Genomic DNA, 22,604 nt, shown 5'->3' with positions numbered 1-22,604 from the left:
CAATTCAAATTGCACACAGAGTACAGGCTCAGGAGCAGACCAGGTGAAAAGGGAGGGGCCCCTGCCCCGCAGGAGAGAAGGCGAGGTGCATCCATGCAGAGGAGTTATGGGTAGTTAAGATTTAGGGTCTTCAGGACAGGCAGCATAGGTGGGGAGCACTTCTGAGCATCCACTGCAGAGGCAGAGGATGGGTTGCAGAAGATGTGCGGTCCCTTTAAGACCCCAATGCTCTACTAGCCAAAGGAGGGGTGTGTGGTGGGGGCGCTGCGTGATGGGAAAGTGCCGGCTGAGCCTCACACTTTCTCCCCGTTTTGTAACTTTCGGGTCTGGGATGTAGGAATAAAGCCCGGTGCTGGGACCAAGAAGGGGTGGCGTGTTTGCAGCGGCTGGACTGCTTGCTGGAGAACTTCCCGCCAGCGCCGGGCGGCCGGGCCAAGTGGGGAGCGGACAGGCGGGCGGGCAGGTGGCCCCGGGCCGCCGCGCCCGCGCCTTGGCTCTGCCCCCTGGAGCCAAGCGAGCCTCTGCTCCCTCGTGGTGCGAGGGCGGTGATGTTTTTCCTCCCACCCACTTTTGAGTCCCCCCTCCCCCTTCGCGCGCACTCAAGTTCTCGCCACAACCTGCGAGCCCCAGACCTCGGAGGAGCGCCCCAGGGAGCTCAGAGCATATGCAAGCGTGGCAGAAGAAGGAGGCCAGTGCCCAGGTCAGTAAGCAATGCCTTACGCCTTTCCCCTCACCTCTGCCTAGCGTTCCAATCTTTTCACAGGTGGGGTGCATTCTGTTGCCTGGAACTGCCCCTGGACGTTCCCACAGGGTGCTTTGAACTTTGGGACCTGCCATCTCAACCAGTTCTATAGTCCTGCTGATAGAATGAAGATAGAACCCTAGGTACCCTAAAGAAACAGACTGGGGCTGGGGATTTGAACCCACGACTTGCCGCTCCCTCTTCAGCCTGCGTTTCTAGTTGTTCTGGTACTTCTTAGTCTTCCAGAGGCAGTGCAGGCATTCGCTGCCAAGCTACCTATGGGTTTTGTGCTTTGCTTTATTACTTAATGTGTGCAGGAAAGAGCCAGTTTTGCTCCCTTAGTGAAGTACCGTGGACTGATTCACAAGTTAAGGAAACAGGGTGGGAGGAGGAGAGGCTCCTGTCTCTTTTGGGAATCCTCCCCATTCTATCTTTCCCCCCCTTTTTTTTTCCAAGCTCAGACCTACTAGGCTCAAGATACAAGTGGGATTGCTGGATTTTAGGGTCTGAAAAAGCTACCTTCCAACCCTGCTACTACTTCAATTCTGATTTCCTTCTCCCTCCAGTGCACTCCCCTGTGTTTGAAAGTGTAATTGTATGGAGTCAAACGGAATGCTAGATCAGAAGGTGTTTTATAAGCCAAAAGCAAGGCATTCTGTTTGTCAGTCATAAGCACTGATGAAGGCTCTGCCTCCGACAAGAGATAACTTGGATTCAAATTCTCATCTTTCTTTGATAACCCACCAGGAGTTAAGGGAGCTTTTGTTGTTGGGTGGTAGCCTGGTGAGAGGATTGCAGCTGATGGACAAGGACTAGGGTCTCCAGTGTCTTTCTTATGTTTGTCAGAAAGAAAATTGCTACCCAAGGGGCTCTCCCACAGATGTCATTGACTGAAATTACAAGGTCAGTCAGGCTTCCCCCTGAGCCTCGAAAGGATACTGTTAGGTGGAAAGTGGTGTCTGTCAAATGGATAACTGTTGTCTTTTTTTTAGAGGTATCTCTGGTTCTGTTCTGCTCAGGAGATCTGCTTTGAGAGTGTGCACCCAGATGATCTTGCAGTTACAGCTGAGCAAGGAGCAATTGGCCTCTTTGCTTAATGCAAATGAGCAATGTGAACACTGGTTTCCTAGAGACACCTGAATTGATACCTTTCCCTGGGTATCTGACACATTTCTCCATCTCTTAGAAAGCCCAAACAGTCTCCCACCCCATCTTCACCCCTAGGGTTATTTGCAGGATTTTGTTTTCTTTGTTCAGTTCTTCTTGGGCCGGAGATCCTTTGTCTTTATCCCAACATGTCTGTGGTTACATTTCTAAGTAACCTGTAAGAGCCAGTACAAGTCCAGCAGCCCAACACTCTGTGTGAAGCAGAGAGTTAATGCAGAAATAACTCCAGTTAACTGGGTCAAAGTATAATTTGAAAAATTAGGGACACTTTGGCTCGTTGCAGGAATAAGAGTCGGATGTTTTCCTGAGCGATGCTTCTGTTTATTGCTACAGTCCCAACAAATGTCTTGAACAGCATCCTGCCCAAAAATAGAATGGTAAAGGAATAAAGAGAAATAGAATAACGAAGATCCCTGGGGAGTGAATCCTTTTTGGTTCGTATTTCTGCACAGAACACAAAGGCAAGACTTCAGGATCTTGTAAATCATACGTGAAGATTTAGAAAACGATTCGTTTTCTGATGTTCTCCATCACCTCCTGGGAGGCCACACAGATGACAGGAATGCCTAAAGAGATTAATTGCTCTCTAGTCACCAACTTTTCTGTTTGCTCATAACATTAGTTGGGACCCAAGAAAAGCAAAATTTCTAAGGGCCATTTTCTTGCCAGCTTAGGTTATGAAGCAATGCTACTGTTCACCAAATCGCCCAACCATTGTACAAGAAAAACAACCCCGTTGATTCTTGCCTGGGGAGACTCAAAAGCCAGAGTTTCAGAAGCACCCCTTGAGATCAATATATGATTGTGATAAATTAGATTTCAAAAGTTAAAAAATCTTTGTCTTTCTGAGACTTAGAGGAAAAGCTTATTAAAGTGGACTCAGAAAGAACTCCATTGGTGTGGGTGGCTGTATTAAGCCGTTAATAAGAAATGCTTTGCTTCAGAGGGATCTAGTAGTTCTTAACATACAGTGATGTTCTGAATGACTGAAAGTAGAATGGAAACCCACAAAAAAGACAAAAGCATCAGAATTCAGGCTTCAGCAAGTCTAGGAGCATGGCCTAGGAGAATGTGAACCTTCCATAATGTGCAGGGAGAGCTGAGAAAGACAGTAGATGGCTGCTACAAATCAGCCTGATAGTACCAATAATTCTCTATGCTCAGCCAGGTGTGCATAGATTTAAAATCTGAAACAATGTTGGGTTTTTTTTGGTGGTGGTGGGGTTTTTGTTGTTGTTGTTTTTGTTTGTTTTTGGTATTTTGGTTTGTTTGTTTTGGGGTTGTTTCTTGTTTCCTAAATTTTTATTTTTTTTAATTTTTTTTTGGTGTTTCAGACAAAGTATTTCAGTGTGGGCCTTGAACTTACAGTGATCCTTGAGCATCTGCCTGCTGGAGTTGCAAGCATGTGCAATGGATTTTTTTAAAAAAATGATCATGGCAGTTTCATAGCCTTTAAAGTAAAAGCTGTGACATCCACTATAGAGTCCAAAAGAGATTCAGTTCTCAAAAAAAAAAAAATGAGCACCTTGCATTTCGTTCCTTCAAATAAATAGTTTGGGTCAATATTTAAATTGGATTCACTGAACACACCACTGTGTGCGAGTTACTATTTCTGATTAACTCCTGATTAAATGGAATACTTCTAGAATATTTAAATATTTTTCAGTCACCTGTTGGAAGAATTTTATGAACTCTAAATTCCATGGAAAATAGTCATGACTGGATGCAAGTAAATTGTCTGTGTTTTAAGGCTTCAAACGCCTAAGGTTTCAAGCTTGCCCACCAATTCCTATTTTTAACGAATTGTGGTCGCTGTAACAGCCTCTTGCATGGTAGGACAAATTGAATGAATCATTGTTGAAATTTGCTTATTTTCTCTTAAAATTACCCATTTTACATTTCTTTTCACAATGGGCTTCCTGGGAAGAAATATATCTGAACTCTTCTAAGCAATAAAACTTCTCAGAAATTGAATTGCATCCATTACCAGATTACAGCTACATTTTGCAAGCTAAGCACGCAAAGTGAAGATTCCTTTAGGTCTCATAGAAGACACAAGAGAAACACTGAGTGGGGAAGTATCTTTGAATGATTAATGATAAAGTTATTCTAAATCGAAGGCTACTAAGCTTCTTTCAGACATAATTGTAGCAAAATCCTTACTACTTGTACATCGTTTGCCAGAATAGCCTTTTTTTTTATAGACTCCTAATTTCTGATTCTCTACTTCCATCAACCAAAAATAGAATGTCCAAAAAATTTCAGCTTTTCTTTTTCCTGTGACGTGCTTGTAAGGATTTAGCCTCAGTGTTGGACAGGAATATGTACTCAACTCATGAGCATTTCCTCCCATAATCTTTACAAGACAGGAGAGGCAAGTTCTTTCTCTTCTACAAACAATGCTTGTACATTCTTCAGTATTTTTTTTTTTAGCCAGTTAGGAACCTAAGCATCACTGATGTTCATCAGTCCCTAGGGATCTGTTTTAATTACCTCTTTCTTTTTCCTTCTCAACAGCTTTAGTCCACCACTCCTAGGAGTCTCTGAATTGCATTTTGCATCAGCTCAAAGGAGAAGAAAGTGGAAGATGGAAGGCATGAAATATATCATTTCCATGTTTTTCTTCTTTGTTTTCCTAGAAGGAAGCAAAACAGAACAAGTAAAACGTAAGTATCTTGCATTTTTTAAAAAAATCTCAAATTCATCACATCTTTGAAACTGTGGTTATAGTCTATAGGGATTATGATCAGCCTAAATGTGGCCATGCTGATATTCTATGAGAAGAAAATAAATGTTACTGTTTTATTTATGAGTCGATGAAAGAATGAGAGCTTTGAATCAAGCCAACTAAACTTGAGGCTGTTTTCCTGATTATCATATAGTTTTCATCTCAAAGAACACATGACACATTTTCACTTTCCTCTTCTCAACTGTACAAATATCATTCCATTTTACGTGACTCTAGAAATATCTGACAGATGAGCTGGATTTTTTCCCATTTTCGGACTCTTCAGTGAAGGTTTTAGTTTATGAAAAAGCATCAAACAAAGAAAGCAAAGAAAGGCAGACTTTGCATAACCCTATTATCAAAAATCAATGAAGGAACTGGATTCAGACCCAGCGATGAAGCTTAAGTTTCAAGAACTGTTAGGAAATTATATGTCATTTTTTGAAAGGAATGGCCACACGAACCCAGGGGATAGTTCTAGAAAACCAGTGATGTGTCTGGGCTAACACATTAGAGAAAATGAGGAATGTAGGAGTGCTGGAGCGGATGGAGTTTAATTTGCCACCCATTGCTGCCACTGACATATCCGTTCTTATTACAAGCTTTCTGCTACATTTGTACATCATAGGCCTCAACTTCTTTTGGCCACTTACAGCCACATTTGAGGTCGATACTTGCTCTATATTTAAGGAGGGAACTAATCTATGATCCTTTTTAGGGCTACAAAAAAAAAGCACAAAGTGGAATTGGTCCAATAGGGGTATATTCTGTGCTCCGCTGAACTTATTCTTAAAAGAGCTGTAAAATATTCTTGATAGGAGCTGTAGCAGCATCTGAATCCCATCACTCGAACATTTATCTCTTCTATCCATAGAATTAAATATGGGCGGCAGAAGGCACATTGATACAGAGGGCAGAGCCAAGCCTATTCTGTCATTAAGAGTGTGTCTGTTCCCACAATGGTTTTCATAGCAAAGCAGTCTTCTTCCTGGGAGAAAAAGTGCATTTAATAAGGAGCTTAAGCATCTGTGATCTGTAGTGACATCTAGTATAAGTGAGGCATAAATGGAAGAGAAGTGGGGGACAGTCTCTGAAAGGAAATTTGAGCTTCTCCCCTTGTCTTTCTCACATTACCCACTTTTCCTTCCATCCACAAAGTAGGCCATATCAGAGCACTTTCCGTTTATTTAAGTGCATGCAATAGAAATGTTGTCTGCCTGTTTCTTAACTCCGTTAACAATTGGCAGACATCAAAAATTCCTGGTCTCTTAGAAAGACATTTCCCTTATAGCCTGGGTTACTGATGGCCTCATAGGGAATATTGTAATTCTCGATAGACTATTTCTTCTTGGAGGTCTTCCATACTTACCAAGATTTGAAGAATATTATCCATAAAACTTAGACTTTTGTTGACAAATCAAAGAAAGATGATTTATGAAGCCTAAACTGATACTTTCTAATGTTTCTTTGTGCCTATTATTATGTCCCAAGTCATTTTAATATTTGGTCGATGTAACAGATGGCTTAAGGCACTGGTTTTGATCTAATATTTCAGATTATACTCAGATGGCGATGGATCATCATGGTAATTGTTTACTGAAATTTCATGTGGCCACACCCAAATCAGAGATATGCAAAATAATCTTTCCTAAAGAGGAAATTCCCATAGCATGTGTTTCATGTATGTTGCCTTTGCACATGAAATGTTCATGCATATATATTTATGTTGATACCCTAACAATGACAAGTTATAAACAGTGGAAATAACAAACAAATGGAGAATTTCCACAAATGATCCAAGTACTGTATTAAAAACTCATTTTTTAAAAAAAATTGGTGGCCCTATAATTTGTTTCTTAAATTATTATATCTCAGAAAGACAAATATATACATGATATCCATATCATGTTAAAACATTTTTAACAATGTCATGTCTTTCTAATGCTTACATCATTTTCAACTACATGCATATTGCATGGTTTAACTAAGCATCCTTTATTTGTAGATATGTTGCTTCTAGTTTTTGACATTACAAATTAAGGGCATTAATGAAACCCTTTAGATGTTAATGCACACATTTGTGAGAAATTGATAGTCAAATAGTGTTTTTATTTTTATTGTTGATAACTGCTGTCAAATTGCTCTTCAATGAGTTCCTGCTACCCATGTATGAATGGCCATTTATAATTCCCTTACCAAGGATATTTTAGATCTTTATATTGGAGGATCATCATAATTATAGAAATTATATTTCATTTTTGCCTTCATATCTCCCTATTCCTATGTGATCTTTTCAGTAATATTTTGGCTTAATTGGACTTGCTAGTTACTTATTTTTCATGTATAAAATCTTACTAGATTTTTGTTATTCCAAATATTGCTTGTGTAAGTTGTATTTTTATATCATTGTTTAAATTCTGTGTGGTCAGGTCTGTATTCCTTTCCTCTGTGGCTACTGAATTTCCTGGGAGGTCTCTCCCACCCTATATTATGATATTTTCTTTTGGAGTTTATCCATAGTTCTCTGTTCCATGAAAAATTTAGATTCATATATGGGATGCACCAGAGAATTACTTTTTAAGTCTTTGGGCTCAAGAGTAATATTTATGATCTTTTTATATTATCTATTCCAGAATTTCTGCAAGTGGAAATCACTATATTTTAAAAAGGAAAAAGTTCTTCAAAGTAAAAAGACATATTTTTACTGCCTAGTACAGGAGAAAGGAAGTCATGGGAGTACACGAAAAGGAGGATTATTTTTAAATTTTACAAAGCTGAAAAAAATCTATAAATATAGAAGTGATAAAATTTTTCATCTGTTCATACTGTCTGTCTCCATTTTACTTGAGGAAACCTCAGTTTTTGAGTTTTCAGGTGCTGGTTAGAATAGATTCATCTGAAGTCCAGGAGCATGTTTGATCTCCTATCTGAACTCCCCAGGTACGAAACATGTGAGGTACCCTTATAGAGAAACATCTTTTCTCAATTGCTGTGGAAATGTGAAGAGTTTTAGGAAAAATGCTTTGTATGCAGAAAACTCTGTTCACAAGAAGTGGTGAAGGCTTGTGTTGCTACTTGCTGCTAGCTAATTAGCCATAGTTGTAGTTGCTTTCACAAGCAGGAAGACAGGCTAAGGACACCAGGAAATACTGATAGTGCACTGCAGTGGATGAATGAGCCATTTGTTGCTTATGTAAAAGTTTGCTACTGTCCAGCATCAGCAAAGTTTGAGGTCCTTAGCCAGGAAAAGATCTTTCTATAACTCCATTATTCTCTGTTGTTAAAGTTGTAGTCAATGAGGCCAGGAAGTTCTTTTGAAGTTCAAAGGAGCGTAACATTCACAGCATAATATTCATGCAAATATGGGACAAATGGGCTGACAAGTTTGCCCCTTTTGGCAGATCTAACTTAGGTAATGAAGTATTGATCAAAGTGAAGTTGAAGAACTGAATTGTGAAGAATATTTGATTATATGTTTCTAATGAACCAGACTATACTAAGCCTGGCAGAGCAGCTGGAGGCAAAGCTGTGTCGCATGGATCCATTCCTGCTCTATAAAAGTAAACTGAATCTCTGAGAGAATATATTCTCACTCATTTTTCTCTTCCAATCTAAAGCTTGCAAACATTTATGTTTGGATTAAAGAAAGTGAGAGTCTAGAATTCTCAGGAAAGGCGAGCCACCAGCATAGTAAGAAGAAAAAAGAAGCTTAGCAATTTGTGGCCATGCAGGCATCTGCTACGTCTCTGGTGACAGCCAGACCAAAAAAAGCACAACTTTTCTAAGATCTCCTTGGCATTTCACATGATTGTTAAACATTAAAAAGAAGCAATAAAGAGAATATACCTATTAAAGTTTATCTAGGTGGAAAAAGAAGAGAGAAAGAGTACCTACCGTAAAATCAGATAACTTTGTCATGGTATGCATGCCTGTAATTTCAGCACTAGGGAAACAGAGGATTGAGAAGTTAAAGCCAACCTGGGCTAAGCACGTTCTTGACTCTCAGTTAGACAGCTTAATATTTTTAAAAGTAAATTCTGTTTTTTTTAAATACAGGAGTATGGTGACTTTGAAATTAGCCTAGATGCAACCCTTAGTTTTACAACTGTCTTATATACTTGGGGAATATTAACCTGTGTGTTGTGACCCCTTTGGCGGTCAAATGACACTTTTACAGGGGTCATATATCAGATATCCTGCATATCAAATGCTTATGATTCATAACAGTAACAAGATTACAGTTACAAAGTAACAAAGAAATAATTTTATAGTTGGAGTCACTACAACATAAGAACTCTATTGAAGGGTCACAGCATGAAGAAGGTTGAAAACCACTAGTATAGATACATTTTTCCATTCCTACAATGAAAGAAATAGTGATCACCATTGGATTAATTTTCCCCATTGCTGTGAAAAAACTGGCAGAAAAGCAAGTTTAAGGAAAGAAACATTGATTTTGGCTCCATTTGAGAGTATGCTTCATCATGCCCAGAAGAACATTGCTGTAGGAATTGAGACAGCTGATCACATTTTGTCTGTGGTCAGAAAACAGAGACAAATACTGCTACTCAGTACCCTTTCTCTTGTTCATTTAGATAGGAACATGGAAAGGTGCTATCCTCAGGATAGTTCTTCCCACATCAGTTAAACTAATCTAGAAAAACCCATCACAGGCATGCCCCATGGTTTGTTTCCAAAGTATTTCTAAATCCTATCAAGCTGACAATCAAGATCAATCATCAGAACCAACACAATAATTTGCATACTAGCTAGGACAAGATTAGCTTTTAATAAATGGTAGCCATTACGGAAATATTTTTACAAAAGCAAGTTACATGGTCCGCTAAGTTTGAGATGAAAAATTGAAACAAAATGGCATCAAATGACTTGGTGCAAAGACAGATCACTGTAAATGCCAGTCAGAGTCAGAACTAAAGCACAGATCTCCAAATACAATATTCTCTTCACTATACCAATTTAGCTCTGGAAATTCTTTGAAGAAGCCAGTTCCTTTTCTTGAATTCAAGCCCAGTCTTTTACATGTGGCAGCAACTTAATATATAAGTGATCATCTAAGTGAATGAATAAAGACCTTTGTAACAACATTTCCTTAAGAGAGGCAATGCGCACTTTGGGATTTAAAGAACAAAAGGCTAGGGATAGAATTCAGAGGTAAGCCGGGCAGTGGTGGTGCATCCCTTTAATCCCAGCACTTGGGAGGCAGAGGCAGGTGGATTTCTGAGTTCGAGGCCAGCCTGGTCTACAGTGTGAGTTCCAGGACAGCCAGGGCTACACAGAGAAACCCTGTCTCGAAACAAACAAAACAAAAAACAAAACAAAACAAAACAAAACAAAAAAACCAGAGGTAAAGCGGTTGATTACCCAGCAGGTACAAGGCCCTGAATTCCATCACCAAAACCACTACAGTAACAATAACAACAACAACAAAGACTGAGACTGAGGCTGAGAAATGTCACAGGTGGAAGACTGCTAAACAAGAATGAGGATTTGAGTTTAAATCCTTATCAACCCATGTAAAAATATGTAACCATAGCAATGTGGGAGACAGAGAAAGGAGTATAAGGAGACTTGGTGGCCACCAATCAAACTCCAGATTCAATAAAAGACTGTGTCTCAAAGGAATATAGCAGAGTTATTGAGCAAGACACTCAGTGTATTCCTTTGGCCTCCATGTATAGGCATGACTGTGCACACATGAGTATGAACACACACACATACATATACCACACACATATACCATATACATTCATACACAAAGATGTAAACACAAATAAAAATAAAATTTGAATCTTGAAATGACAGGCTAAGCTGAAAAATATTCAGTTACCTAATTGAGCCAAATAAAAATTCTGAAAGGTTAAAAATATGTTTCTGGGAAGAAGTCTTACATTCTGGACAGAGAACTGAACATCAAAGTAGAGACTACGGGGAAGAGACGTGAGAAACCAAGACTTCGGTTTTTTGAATTTTGCATAAAGCACTTGGACTTTTAATCATATGACGAGGTCTTGCTGATGAGGATTTTATTCATTTAAGATTTATAGCCTGACTACTTTCACAAACATTGGATATGGCTTTTAGATAAAAAGACTAGTTAGAAGATAATGATTTTTAAAGATGAAATAAATCATCAGCCATCTAAATAAAAAAAGGTAGATACAGTTAGGATGTAGTTAGGTAGATGATAGCATTTTTACTTTCAATTTGGTGTGTACCTCCGGAAGAAATACAAAGAGAAAACTTTGGGTTTGTTAAGAAGTAGCAATTGTACCTATAGAGTATCCCCATTTCCCACCTACTACTTAAGCTGTGTTGATCATGAGCTGCTCAAATAAAGCATATCCAGTGTGGTATAAAGAGAACAACTATAAGTTTACACTAGTAAGATAAAGAGGAACTCTTTGGTATTTTTTTTAACCATCTGTAAAAGAATAGGGCAGAAATTAATTAATAATAAAATAGATGTCTTTCAATAATGATGAGGAAACATGCTCCATCTACTTTAACATTTAGTGACATTAATTAATTGCCATACAGTAACATGAAATGATCAAGTAATAGATGTTTAATGTGCCTATTAGACTAATGACAGCTGTCAGGCATCCAAAGAAGCTTTCACATTAACATGGTTGTTCTTCTAATATAAGCATAGAGTCTCACTGCTAAACATGTAGAAAATATATAAACATGTAAGAAGGACAACAGTAATCTTAAGATCTATGGATAATCATAGGTACTTATTACAGCTACTCAGCGTCCTTTTTTTTCCCTAAGCTCAGCAATACATACATATATATTAAGTGAAACTGTCTTGACACCAATTTGAATCAGTACTTGTTATGTCAATTCACCGTTATTATCTCTAAAATGTACCAATATTGAACATATATTCTCATGCTGTTCAAAGTGAAAGTTAGGGACTTTATGTTTGCATGAGAGATACGTTTGATTCTGTTGTGAAATATTCAAGAGTCCAACTTGTACTCTTTATCAAACAGGATACATCCCCGGTCAAACAGGTCTCTAGCTAAAACTTGTGATGTTGAGGTGCTGATAGGAAGGATTCTTTTTAAATAAGAACTTGGATTTTTGGCCACAGTCCTATGCCATATGACATGGAACAGATTTTTTAGCCAAAAAAAAAAAATTTCAGGTCAAGTTTCACCAGCCAAGTAGCCTTTTTGTAAAAGGATATCCCCATGGCCTCATACAAAGACTAATGAGAATACCATCCACTCTCAGTTATCCATGCTAATAAGAGATAGAAAGACATGATGAATTGAAATTTCATGGCATATCTCCTGTTCTCATCTTAGCCAATAGTGTCAACCTCCTGTGTCAACCATCTTTCAACTATTGCCCCTGTCTTCCTAGTACATTTGAGTACTTTGGAGTAGAGAACCAAATTAGCCACAAAATGAATAAAGAGAGGACAATAATATGTACACAGTACTTGTCATGGGTATAGTGGTGTTTTGTGTGTGGAGGGTGGTGTGTGTGTGTGTGTGTGTGTGTGTGTGTGTGTAGTTGAATTAGTTTGGGGCAAATGATTCAGCAAATACGATTGAGATATTTATTTAATTCCTGGATGGGGAAATAAGCCATAACCATGGAATGAAGAATTTGACTTCTTCCTACATTTCCTTGCTCACTGTTTTTCACAACTGAAAATGAGGTCTTAAAGTCCTGAGGGAATGAGACAGAAACTTCAACTCTAAAACCTCATGCCAAAGAAATAAGGCACAAGTTATATAACTACTGAATGATGCCACTCCTATATATTGTGCTTCAACTTTAATAAATGAACAGGGGGAAAGCACTTATTTTCTACCCCCTCACTGTTCTGGAAGCTTTTTAAAGAAATTAATAATTAAAAAGGAATTTGTTTACTTGGTATGTCCAGTCCACATAACTCAGAGCAAAGATTCATTTTTCCTTTTTCACTGACCGTATGTGTTATAGTAGAATAAATATTATTGTAATGCTGACATAGTGATGTGTCTACAGTAAGAGCCATTATCAAAAACAGTTCATGGGAATGTCTTCTTGCTTTTGGACAAGTGATAGAGTTATTGACCCTTTGACCTAATCTTGGGAGAAGTGCGGAACATTGATGACACAGATAGATGTCTCTGTGGCTGTTTACATTCTGTATTACTCCTACTTACAGGGCTTACTAAAGTAGCAGGAATTTCTACTTCTAATTAAGGCCAGCTGAGCTATTTGAAAAACAGCTATAATGATGCAGGTTAAAGGTCCATTTCACATGTAAGTTGAATTCCTTTGGGACTCTCAGATACCAGTAGTTAACGGCAAGTCACAAGTTCTTCAGCTGATGTCTCTTGGATATTGCCACTGAATTGCTGTACTTTTCTTCTTCATATCTCCGAGAGATTAGTGTAACATCTTCATTTCAACAAAATCAGCTCACTGGTGCTTCTTATCCAAGAAGATATACTGGGTTTTAGGTGTGGTTAATTATACATTGTAGCTCATTAAATTCTTTCCTGAGTAATGGTCAAAACTTTGTAAAGTCCAAATTTCCAAGCATATGTTGAAATTAAATTTACCTTAGCTTGTGAAAATTGATAATTGTTCAGTGTGTACATAAAGAAACTTTTATAATTGTGAAAGCCCCTAGATTTTGAGCAATGTTAAAATATTTTTTAATGACTCTTATGTTTAATTTTATTATATGCTTGAAAAATATCAATGTCAGTGATTGCTGTAACATTATTCAATAGCACCAATGTTACTGTTTAGTTCCTTGCCTGCCTCTGGCCCCTGTCTTTTGCATCATTATAGATCTCATTGGCATAATAAGCTAAATATATCATTGATATAAGACCAGTATATGTGATGTAATAGCATTATATTTGCATTAGGATTAGTTTTCTGTCAGCAGTGGTATTTTGAGTAAGGTTTTTGCATTTCTAAATAATGCAGTTTGGAAGACAGTGTGATAGTAATGAGGTTTCCATGAGTTGTGAGCATATGGGGTAATGATCTATAGGTTTACGAAAAGGAAAGAGAATTTTAATTTGGGGTAAAATTTGTTTTCCAAACAAGATTGCTTTAGCTCAAGAGAGCTGTTCTGAACTTTGTTTAGTTTTGTTGCCAATACAGACACAGAAGTTCAAATTGAAGCATTGGCCATCTATATATTTTTGAATGTTACTTCTTTACATTTATTTCTTTTATTTGTGTTGTGGCTTGGCATGAACGGAAGCCAAAGTCACACTCATAGGAAGCTGTTCTTCCATCATGTGTGTCATGGGATTGATCTCTGGTCATCATGCTTGGCATCATGTGCCTTTCCCCACTGAGCTATCTCAGTGGCCCATTTTGAATATAAGATTATTTTAATGTATAAATTCATTTGGAACTCATATTTGGGTAGCTTATTTTATTTTAGTTACTGTTTAATCTTTCAAAGGTCTTAATTTTCTGTTATCCTATTTGTTTATCAAGTAAGACAGAGAAAAATCATCCTAATATGAGCATCACAGCTGGTAGCAAAAATTCATCTAACTTGATATTTTAAGCAGGTAGCTCTGATATCAACCATACAGTACACTAATCCACCTGGGAGAAGAATGAAATACATGATATACAGGGTCGATTTTTATGTAAACCATGGATTTACACTTGAAAATAGCTTCTAAGTGCTTTCAAGTACTGTAGCCCCAGATACATATGCAAAACTAATAATGCTACTTAAAAGGTGCCATGTTCGTGAGTTTGTTTTCAAGTATGCTGGTTATTTCTGAAACACTGAAGTTAGTTTTATATGTAGAATGCAAATCACTTGATTGTCAGTGTGACTATAAATTTATTAACTTAGTAGTCATTTTCTTGTCACTAACAATGTAGAGAAAGATGCCTGATTTGGATACAGGTATTGTGAGATTCATGATCATTCCTCAATAGTTAAAGAATATGGGATTACTGAAATATGTCTTAAGTTGTGTCTGTATAAGGAAATTGTATTTATAGACTCACCTGAAAACCACACATATTATGCCTAAAGACTATTTTTTTTGTTCCCTGTGTCCTTTTAGTGAAAGCATGGTCCTGAATACACATTCTTACTCAGGAAATATACTTTAATGTGAATTGTTAGGGGAAAATGGCAATACCATAAAATTGGAAACAAAAAAGTAATTACTTAAAATTAATACAACAATACACTAATAAAATTAATTACCTTACTGGTAATTCAAACAAAATACTGGTTTCATTATTCCTGATAGAATTGCCAATGTTTGAAGCTCTTAGACCATCCATTGCTGGCCACTTTTACCAACTGATAATGGGAACAAAGGTTAGTATAGCTTTTCTGAGAGAAAATTTGGTAATATAGGTCAAGAATTTAAAAATATGCAAAACTTTTGACCCAAGAACTCTGCTTCTTAGAAATTATATTAAGAAAACAACCATTGTAGGAAGTTTTCTCATGAAACTTTTAAAAATAGAAATGGCAAGAGTGTAATTGGCCAAATAGGGAATTGGTTAATGTTAAGGTTAAACTATATCTTGATATAGATTATTGTTCCTAGGATAAAGTATGGGAAAATATTTAATGTCATAGCCATAGCAATATTCTCAATCATGGTATGTCAATTTGTCAATTTTGTAATAATATATATATATATATATATATATATATATATATATATATATAAAATCTGGATTAAAAATTAGGAGCTTCTAGTTTCCTACCTGGTAAGCAAAGGGCTTCAAAGTTTTCAGTTCTGTTGTGTTAGAAAGTATTGAATGAACTGAGAGTTAATGATTTCTCTTAGATTCAGTAAGATGGGAGATGGGATGAAAAGAATATAGATGGAGGGGAAAAAATCACAAGAATGTCCATGTAGAAAATTCCAAAGTACCAAGATAAATGTATAAAAATCTATTGTTTTCCTATATTCTAGCAAAGAACAAGAGAAATTCGAACTAAACATTTGTGTTGTGACATATCAACTCACTTAAAATTATATATACAATTATATATTTTTAATATTTAATATTTCTATAATTATATACATAATCAACAGTGCATTTAATGGAGAGGTAGTCCATGATAATAAGTTGAAATATTAAAGATTGTTAGTATCAGTATCTGTAAGTCAATAGTATTCAAAATCATAACAAATCTTTTTGTGAGTCAAGTTTGCATGAAAAAGTAAAAGATATAAAACAACAAAAAAAATACTGAGAAATAATGATGTCATGGAACGGATATTACGTGATTCAAAACCTATTGTATATGCTGGAACAATGAAGACTGTGACGCTTGTCAAAGGAACAATAAATAGATCAATAGAACACAACAGGAAGCCCAGAAATAGATATGCGCAAACATTGTCAGGAAACTCTCAACAAAGAAGGAAAGTTGTAAATGAAATGGAGGATGGTCTTTTCAATAGATAATGCTTGAAGAACTGACCTCATATATCCCAAGTAATTAAGTTAATTGAGCCATGGATCTCATATCACAGTAGCCTTGAGGTGCATCACTGAACAAAATCTAGATAGCGGTGTGGCTTTGGGAATGGTGTTTTGAATAAAGCATCAAAGGCACAAATCGTGAAATACCTAATAAACTAGACTGTCACTATTAAAAAAAAAAAACAACCTTTTGCTTCTCTAAAAGACATAGGATCAACAAATACTCTACTCTAAAATTGAAACCACCATTCTCAGGAAAGCATGCTAGTTAACTGTGCCAAACATTTAAGGTTGACATAACATGATGTCTCTATGGTATGTTGCAGAACAAAACTCAGAAAGAATACTGCCTAATGCATTCCTTGATTACCCTATTTCCTTCATACCCAAACTCGACAAAGACATTGCAAAGAGAAAATAGTAGACCCATATCTCTCATGAATATAGGTGCTGGAATCCTTAAAATTTTTAGTTAAGGAACTAGAGAAATGAATCAGTGGTTAAAAACTTTTGCTACTTTTGCAGAGTACTGGGGTTTGGTTCCCAGCACGTCCATGGTGTGCCATAGAACTATCTGTAATTCCAGGTCCACAGGACAATCTCTTTTGGCCTCTGGAGGGGTGTGTGTGTGTGTGTGTGTGTGTGTGTGTGTGTGTGTGCGCACGTGTACCTGCATATATGCAGATACATGCATACACACTTAAATAAAAATAATATTTCATTAAATTGAATTTAATTCTGTATGAGGAGAATGATTTCCCATAGTCTGGTGGGATTTATTGCAGGTATGTAAATGTGTTCCAATATTTAAAATAAGTCAATTAAAGAAGTCTATCATATCAACAAGCTGAAGAAAATAAACACATGACATTATCAAAACATGCCAACAGAGCATTTGATAAAATCTAACACCATTTAGCAAACTAGAGGTAGAGGAGAATTTATTCATGTTAACAGGACAGCGGTATCATGAAGGTGAGACACTAGATGCTTTCCCATTTAGGTCTGGAATACGAAAATAATAACCACTCTCATTTTTAAAATTTACCTTTTACTAGAACTCTTAGATAATGGGTAAATCATGTGTGCATACTGAAAGAAATAAAACTACTTTTGTTCACAGATGACATAATCATTCATATAAAATTCCCCCGAAGGGCTGGAGAGATGATCCAGTGATTAAGAAAAGTTATTGTTCTTGTAGAAGACCCCAACTTTGTTCACAGCACTCACATCAGGTGGCTGACAACTGCCTATTTACTCTAACTCTGAGAGAGTCAGTGCCCTTTTCTGGCCTCTACAGGCATTTGCATGCATGCACGCATGTGTAAAAATAAAATAAATAACAACAATGGCATATGGGCTTCTGTAATTAACAAGTTAATTCTCAAATTAACAATTAACAAAAATGAAAGATATAAATTTGATATACAAAATTCAGTTCCCTTTCTAAACACTAACATCAATGAACACATACAATTCAATTTTGAAAAGCTCAGTGCCATTTACAGTACTACCAAATGGCTGCTCTTCCAGAGGACCCGAGTTCAATTCCCAGCAACCACGTGATAGCTCACAACCATCTATAATGGGATCTGATGCCCTCTTCCAGTGTATTTGAAGAGAATGACAGTGTACTCACATCCATCAAATAAGTACATCTTAAATTAAAAAGAAAACACAAAAATAAATGATCGTGACTGAACAGGTGCCTCATGTCCTCAATCCAAGCACTTGGGAGGCAGAGGCAGGCAGATCTGTGTGAGTTCAAGGCTAACATGGTCTGCACAGAATTACTAGCTATACAGGGATACATACTTAGAACCTGTTTGAAAAATATGTTGTATTGATTTTTTTAAAGATACTACTGTGTACTTATTAGAATCACCAAACATTGAGAATAACAAGTGCTTGTTGGGATATGGAACAGCAGAAACTTTTTATTGCTGGGTAGGGCGTACCAGCTGTATTTCCATTGCTGTGATAAGACACCATGACCAAAAGCAACTTAGAGCACGGTTTACGTCATGTTACAGCTTATAGTCCTTCAAGAAAGGAAGTCAGGAAAGAAAAGCAGGGTAGCAATCTTGTAAAATCACAAATCAATTACATACTTTTTTTTTTTACAAGAAGATAGGCTAACGAGGCACAATCATAATCAAAGCAGAGCAAAACCAAACTTCAACTGTCAAACTTCAAGTTCAGTTCTTGATCTGTAAGTCCCACTAACCATCCTTCGAACTCCAAGGGGCCTGAGAAGCTCTACTCCAGCTCCACCATCTGTGGCACACGAAATTCACAACCTGGGGGAAAAGGGGGCTTATTTCATCTTCTGCTTCCAGGTAACAATTCCTTACTGAGCTAACATGAACTCAACCAGGGAAAGGACCTGGAGGCAGGAACTCATGTAGAGGCCCCAAAGGAATGCTGCTTGCTGGCGTGCTTTCCCCAACTTGTTCTGTTTGCTTTCTTATACCTCAAGAATCACCTACCCTGGAGTATCACTGCCCACAGTGTGCTAAGCACGTCCCCAACAATCATCAATCACGAAAATGCCCCACAGCTTTGCCTATAGGCCAGTTTGATGGGGAGATTTTCTCAACTGAGGTTTGTTCTTCTCAGTTGATGAGCCTATGTCAACTTGACAGAAACCCTAACCACCACACTGTGGGCATGCAAAAATGGTAAAGGGAATTATTGATTTCTTTTGAAGCCGAACACAACCTTGCCACCTGATACTTAAATGAGGTGAAAACTTATGCCCACACCAAGACCTGTATACAAGTGCTATGGAATTTTTATTCACAACTTCTAAAAAATAAAGTAACCAAGTTTTCTCTTAGTAAGGGAATAGTTGAACAAGTTTAAGTGTATATAATATGTTTTTGATGTTTGAGATATATGATCATAAAAATAAGTGAACAACTAATAATACCATGAAAGGCCTGCAGAAACCTTAAGTGCATATAGCTAAGTGAATGAAGCTAACTTTAAAAGGTCATACATCTGATGTTACCAACACTGTGGTATTCTAGAAAAGGTAAAACTATAGATCGAGGAAAAAGTCCAATGGAAAGGTAAAGAACAGAGCAGAGGAGAATTTCAGGGCAGTGAAGCATGTCTGTTTGTTATTGCAATGTTGTATATATAGCATCTAGTTATAAAACCACATGGAACGGCGGGTTACAAAGAGTGGACCCTCATGCAGATCCTGCACATATACTTTGGTTAATATTAACAACTCAACATTGGTTCATCAGAGAAAATGAACCACATTGATGCAAGATATTAATAATATGGGCAAGTGAAAACATAGGTGCAAAGTATCTGTACCTTCTGCTAATTATTTTTAAACCTAAAACTGCTCTAACAGATTAAAAACACATTTTAAAAAGAAAAATTTGGAGGGACATTATCAGAATATGGAAAGTATTAATTTCTGGTTGAAAGATTTCATGTGATTTTTTTCCTTTTGTTTTTTTATTAATTTTTTTCTAATATACAATTTTCATATGGTGAAATATCTCCCTCTTTTAGAGCAATTTTTATAAATGCTTTCTGTCTTGTAACAAACACCATAATCAAGGTATAAACTGACTCCATCACCCCAAACACTTCATGTTTGCCTTTTTTTATTGTTCATTACTATAATTTTCCCTTTTATTGAAAATATATTCTTTTAAATCTATTTTATTTGTTTGTTTTATATATGAGTGCTCTATCTGCTTTTAAACTTGCCTGTCAGAAGAGGGCATCAGATCCCATTACTGATGGTTGTGAGCCATCATGCTGGGAATGGAACTCAGGACCATTGATCCATCTCTTCAGCCTGTGAAAATAGATTCTTTTATCATCACCCAACTTACAGTTCCCTCTCCCTGTACTCCTCCCAGTTCTTCCTCACCTTCTCTTCTATCTGGACCCACTCTCTTTCTGTCTTTCCTACACCTATATCATGTAGGGAACTACCTATGCTTTCTTCAATCAGTTCCATCACTTCAGGTTCCACATTAAAGTTCCTGATTCACTTGTCGTTCATTTTTGTTCAGGCTGAAAGATACAGGTCTAGTTTTGTTCTCCTGAAGGTAGACCACCAGATTTGCCAGCACCATGTGTTGAAGATATTGTCTTTTTCTCCAGTGTGTTTTTGACATCTCTACTATGACCTATATTGAGATCATATCTTCTCCTTCTCTAATTATGCCTCTTCATTCGTACCTACCCATCTTGAGATAGGGTCTTGCTCTGTTGCCTAAACTGGTCTTAAAGGTGTGGCATTCCCTCCACCCACACCCCGACTGCCTAAGCCTTCCAGTTACTGAAGTTGCAGGCATGATCCACCATGCCTGCTTTTTTACTTCACTTTTGTATGTGTTATTAGAAATGATAAAAGGCTAACTTTAAATATTGCATACGAGTATTTAAATGGCTCCATAGTATTTGTTGGATTTGTTTAAAACACTACTGTTTCTTCATTGAATTGACTTTGCATCTTTGTTTAATCAGTTTAGATATTCTGTTAGCCTTTAGCTGATACTATGTATACTGAAAACTATAACATCTTAGTTTTTCAAAACTATTTTGGTTCTACTATTCTTTTTACTTTTGATTAAACTGTATTATTAGACTCCCATCTTTTAAAAATAAAATATCCTGCTAATACTTGTATCTTTTACTTTGAGACAAGATTTTACTATATAGCCCAGGCTAGCCTAAAATTTACTACGTAGACCAGATTTGCCTTGAACTGCTAGAGATCTGCCTGCCTCTGCATGGACTCTATTATCCACTTTGGGGAGAACTGACGTCTTTAAAAACTTTTATCTTCCAACCTACAAATACTCTAAATGTGTCTAACTTACAGGCTTTCATTGTTCCCTTCCAGCAGTGCATTTTAGTTTTCTTAGTACAAACCTTGCATATGTTTTGCTAGATGTGTACTTCCAAAGGCTCATGTTTGGGAGGAGCTATTGCAAATACTATATGTACTAATTGGAGCTCATTTACTTTCATATCATTTTGAGACAGGGTGTCACTTTATAGAATGGGCTGGAAATGAAATCTCTTCAGTCCTCCTGCCTTTGTTCCCCATGTGTAAGGGATGATCTGCCATACCCAGTCATACTTCAGTTTCCCCTTGTTTATTATAGAATATATAAATGTGGTTGATTTGGAATCCTACAGTCTTGCTAAATTCTCCTACTATTCATAACAACATTTTAATATTTTGGTGAGTGTGCTTTTTAGAAAAGAATGACATTTTGTAAATACTTTAATTTTTGCTTTGTGATATATAAAACTTTTTGGACCTGCTTTCCCATGCCGACATTGGAAAACAGACATCATCATATAATTCTTAGTAATGGGGAAAAAACTTCAGTCCTTTGCAATGAAGGGAGTGTAATCTCAGCCACATTTTTGATGTTGTTTTTGTTCTTAGATGCCATGTCTGAGGTCGAAGAAGTTTTCTTCCCAGTTTGCTAAGAGTTTCAGCTAGACCTGAATGTAGCATGTTGTCAGACTCAGAATGATACGTGCATTCCACCCCATTTGTAAACATAGTGAATTACATTGATTCAACTATGGATGAGGAACTAGCTTTCAATTTTCAACAAAAGCCTCACTTCCTCATAAACTATTATCCTTTTAACATCTTATTAGATTTAATTTACACGAGTATAACTTGCAGGTGGATTAGTATTATAGGTCGTATGTTTCATAATTGAGTAATATTATTCAGTATTAATGATTATGAATATGATTATTTTCTCCTCTGGTAGCGTGCATAATACCTTCCAGCATCATGAACACTAGTCAGTAGGGATGATGCTTATAGTTAGCATCCACTTGATTTTTCTATGTTGGATTACATAGGTGTGTGGTGCCTTCAGCAATAAGGCCTTACTGTCAAATTGTGGTGAGCAACTCATAGCCTTGGCAATAAATAGCCTGTGATGTTTGCAAGGGTCTATGGTTCTCCTTTGACTAACAAATCAATAAGGTATAACCTATTCCTGCTGTTGGAGCCTTTACTTGTTAGTATAATATGTCTAGTTGAGGCATTGTTCCTAATTATTAGTTGTCCCTCCCCATACTCCCTCCTTCAACCTGTCCTTCCATCCCCTTCCCCGTCATAGTCCTCCTAGTCGATTCTAGTTTCCTCATCTTTTCCTTTATATCACCATATTTTATTTCCCCTTTTTCAGAAGATCCTCTCCCACCACCAGGTCCCTTCCTAACCACAAAATCACATTGGTTATTCTAAATAAAACACATATATCTAAAGCTTAAGTGCTAACTTCCACATATAAGAGAAAATATGCAATGTTGCCTGTGTATGTGTTGCCTCATTCAGGATGATTTGTTCTAGCTCCATTAATTTACCTGCAATTTCATAATTTCATTTTTCTTAACAGCTGAATAATATTCCATTGTGTAAATGTACCAGATTTTTATTTTTTCTTTTCATTAGTTGATGGACATCTATGGATATAT

At 37.0% G+C, this 22,604-nt stretch overlaps 1 protein-coding gene across 1 annotated transcript in view; it reads left to right on the top strand.

Moving 5' to 3' along the window:
* The first annotated feature begins 548 nt into the window (after nt 1–548).
* Nucleotides 549–22,604, top strand: part of Chrdl1 (chordin like 1) — a 105,975-nt gene continuing 83,919 nt past the window's right edge. The window contains exons 1-2 of the mRNA XM_028767473.1: nt 549–700; nt 4,427–4,575. Coding sequence (XP_028623306.1) covers nt 549–700; nt 4,427–4,575 — 301 coding nt within the window. The remainder of the gene's footprint in view (nt 701–4,426; nt 4,576–22,604) is intronic.

The sequence above is a fragment of the Grammomys surdaster genome, unplaced genomic scaffold, assembly GCF_004785775.1.
Source record: "Grammomys surdaster isolate TR1022 unplaced genomic scaffold, NIH_TR_1.0 173, whole genome shotgun sequence".
Lineage (NCBI taxonomy): Eukaryota > Metazoa > Chordata > Mammalia > Rodentia > Muridae > Grammomys > Grammomys surdaster.
This window is presented reverse-complemented; position numbering and strand designations above follow the sequence as displayed.